Source organism: Colobus angolensis, unplaced genomic scaffold (genome assembly GCF_000951035.1).
Source record: "Colobus angolensis palliatus isolate OR3802 unplaced genomic scaffold, Cang.pa_1.0 Scaffold19, whole genome shotgun sequence".
Lineage (NCBI taxonomy): Eukaryota > Metazoa > Chordata > Mammalia > Primates > Cercopithecidae > Colobus > Colobus angolensis.
Window position 1 is genome coordinate 5,673,877 of NW_012115043.1, and position 2,178 is coordinate 5,676,054.

The following is a 2,178-nucleotide window of genomic DNA, read 5'->3' on the forward strand; positions in this document are numbered from 1 at the left end:
AAAAAAAAACTGCCTTAATTGCCAATTATCATCAGGTTACCGGACTAGGCTAGGGAGAGCAAAAATAATCCTCTCCTGGGATTCCTGGGAAGTCTGTCCCCCACAGGATCATTCTGAAGCAATGAAGAAAAGGGAAATGATTTTGCAGTTACTATCCATTGTTGGTATATTTTATTGTTTTTTTCAAATTACAGGTTGATTAAGAATGCATTTTAAAGATCTTGTATATTTCTGGTTAAATAGCCTTTATAAATACATGTTTTAACCAGGTGTCATTTTAGTTGACCAGGCATAGAGTTTGTCATCTTTGAAAATAAAGTGGCAAAGTTCAGACTACTATGCTGGTACTTCCTAGGAGCACATGTGAAATGAATTTTCATTCCATATTTGACATTGGTATGTTAGGTACCAACTCCTTATCTAAGAGTTGGGGTTCTAGTTTTAATACAATTAAGTAAGAATTGGTTCTGAAGGTTTTTGTCCTTTTTTAAGTGTTCAGAGGCAAGCTTTTAAAAAATATTTTATTAGATGAAGTAGAGTAAAATGCATTGATCTTAAGTACACAGTTCACTGAGTTTTGACAAATGTATACACCTGTATAGCCACTACTACAACTAAGACATAGTATTCTTTATCCTATAATGTAGAGTGAGGTTCTAGCACCCCACAAAATATTCTCATGCCCTTTTTTGGATTTTTTTTTTTTGGCGGGGGTACGTGTTGAGGTTTTGTTTTGTTTTTCAAAACAGAGTCTCACTCTGTCATCCAGGCTGGACTGCAGTGGCATACTCACTGTAGCATCAACTTCCCAGACTCAAGTGATCCTCCTACCTCAGCCTCCCAAGTAGCTGGGCCTGCAGGCATGCACCACCATGCCCAGTTAATTTTTCTATTTTTTGTAGAGATAGGGTTTCACCATGTTGCCTAGGCTGGTCTTGAACTCCTGGCCTCAAGTTATCTGCCTGCCTTGGCTTCCGAAAGTGCTGGGATTACAGGCGTGAGCCACCATGTCAGGCCTGTTTTTTTGTTTTGTTTTGTTTTAAAAAGACAGAGTCTCTCTTTGCATAGGCTGGAGTACAGTGATGTGACCACGGCTCACTGCAGCCTTGACCTCCCAGGCTCAAGTGATCCTCCCACCTCAGCCTCCCAACTTGCTGGGACCACAGGTACATGCCACCACTCCTGGCTCATTTTTTTTTTTAAGTTTTTGTGGAGATGGGGTCTCCTTATGTTGTCAAGGCTGGTCTCGAACTCCTTGGCTCAAGCAATCCTCCTGCCTTGACCTCCCAAAGCACTGGGATTACAGGCTTGAGCAACTGTACCCAGACCTGGTGCCCGTCTCTAGCAGTGAAGACATTGCTAAATGAGACTGCTTTAAATATGTAATTTAATGTACAACCTCCTCTCTCTTTTTACAAACAGGTTGTCCTGGTGACAGACGGCTGTCTTGGCATTGGTAGAGGGTCACTACGACATTCCCTAGCTACTCAAAATCAACGAAGTGAGAGCAACAGGTTTCCACTACCTTTTCCTTTCCCATCTAAGTTATATATCATGTGCATGGCGAATTTGGAGGAGGTAATACCTTTTACTAAGTTTTTAGTGTGATTAGGCATATTTTACAGCTTAGTTTATTTTTCAGTATATACCACTAGTGCTATATTGTATGTACTGTAGTACTGAACTCCATTGGTTTCAGCTGAGGCTGGTCATTTTATTTGAAAAGATTCTGGGTCTCAAATGTTCTTTGAAATTTCAGAGTGTTGCCCCATCTGAGGAACATAGCTGGAGTTGTTATCCATCCTGCTGATGGATAAAGGGTCAAGGTGTTCTTTTTGGCGTTATTCATTTCCCTTATATAAGAATTCTTATCTCCATTCCACCAGAAATGTTGACAGTAGTGTGCTTTGACTTTGAAAGAAGAGTAAAGTAACATTATTCTGATACATGTTTTATTAAACACTTAACATTCTTTGTTTTCCCATTCATTTGGGAAAGTGATTTAACCTTTTTTCCCCTCAGTTTTTCTCTCTGTAAAATGTAGATAATGATGGTTCTCACCAAAAGATGTTAGAAACACTTTGGAGGAAAGATGCTGTGTAAATACTAACTGTGGTCACCTCTGAGAATCTTTGCAAAACTACTCCTAAATGAAATAGCTCTACCTGTGTCATTTTA

General features: G+C 39.6%; 1 protein-coding gene across 1 annotated transcript in view; it reads left to right on the forward strand.

The window, feature by feature from the left end:
• Nucleotides 1-2,178, forward strand: part of VWA9 (von Willebrand factor A domain containing 9) — a 39,284-nt gene that overhangs the window by 5,927 nt on the left and 31,179 nt on the right. Inside the window, exon 2 of the mRNA XM_011940560.1 lies at nucleotides 1,423-1,578. Coding sequence (XP_011795950.1) covers nucleotides 1,423-1,578 — 156 coding nt within the window. The remainder of the gene's footprint in view (nucleotides 1-1,422; nucleotides 1,579-2,178) is intronic.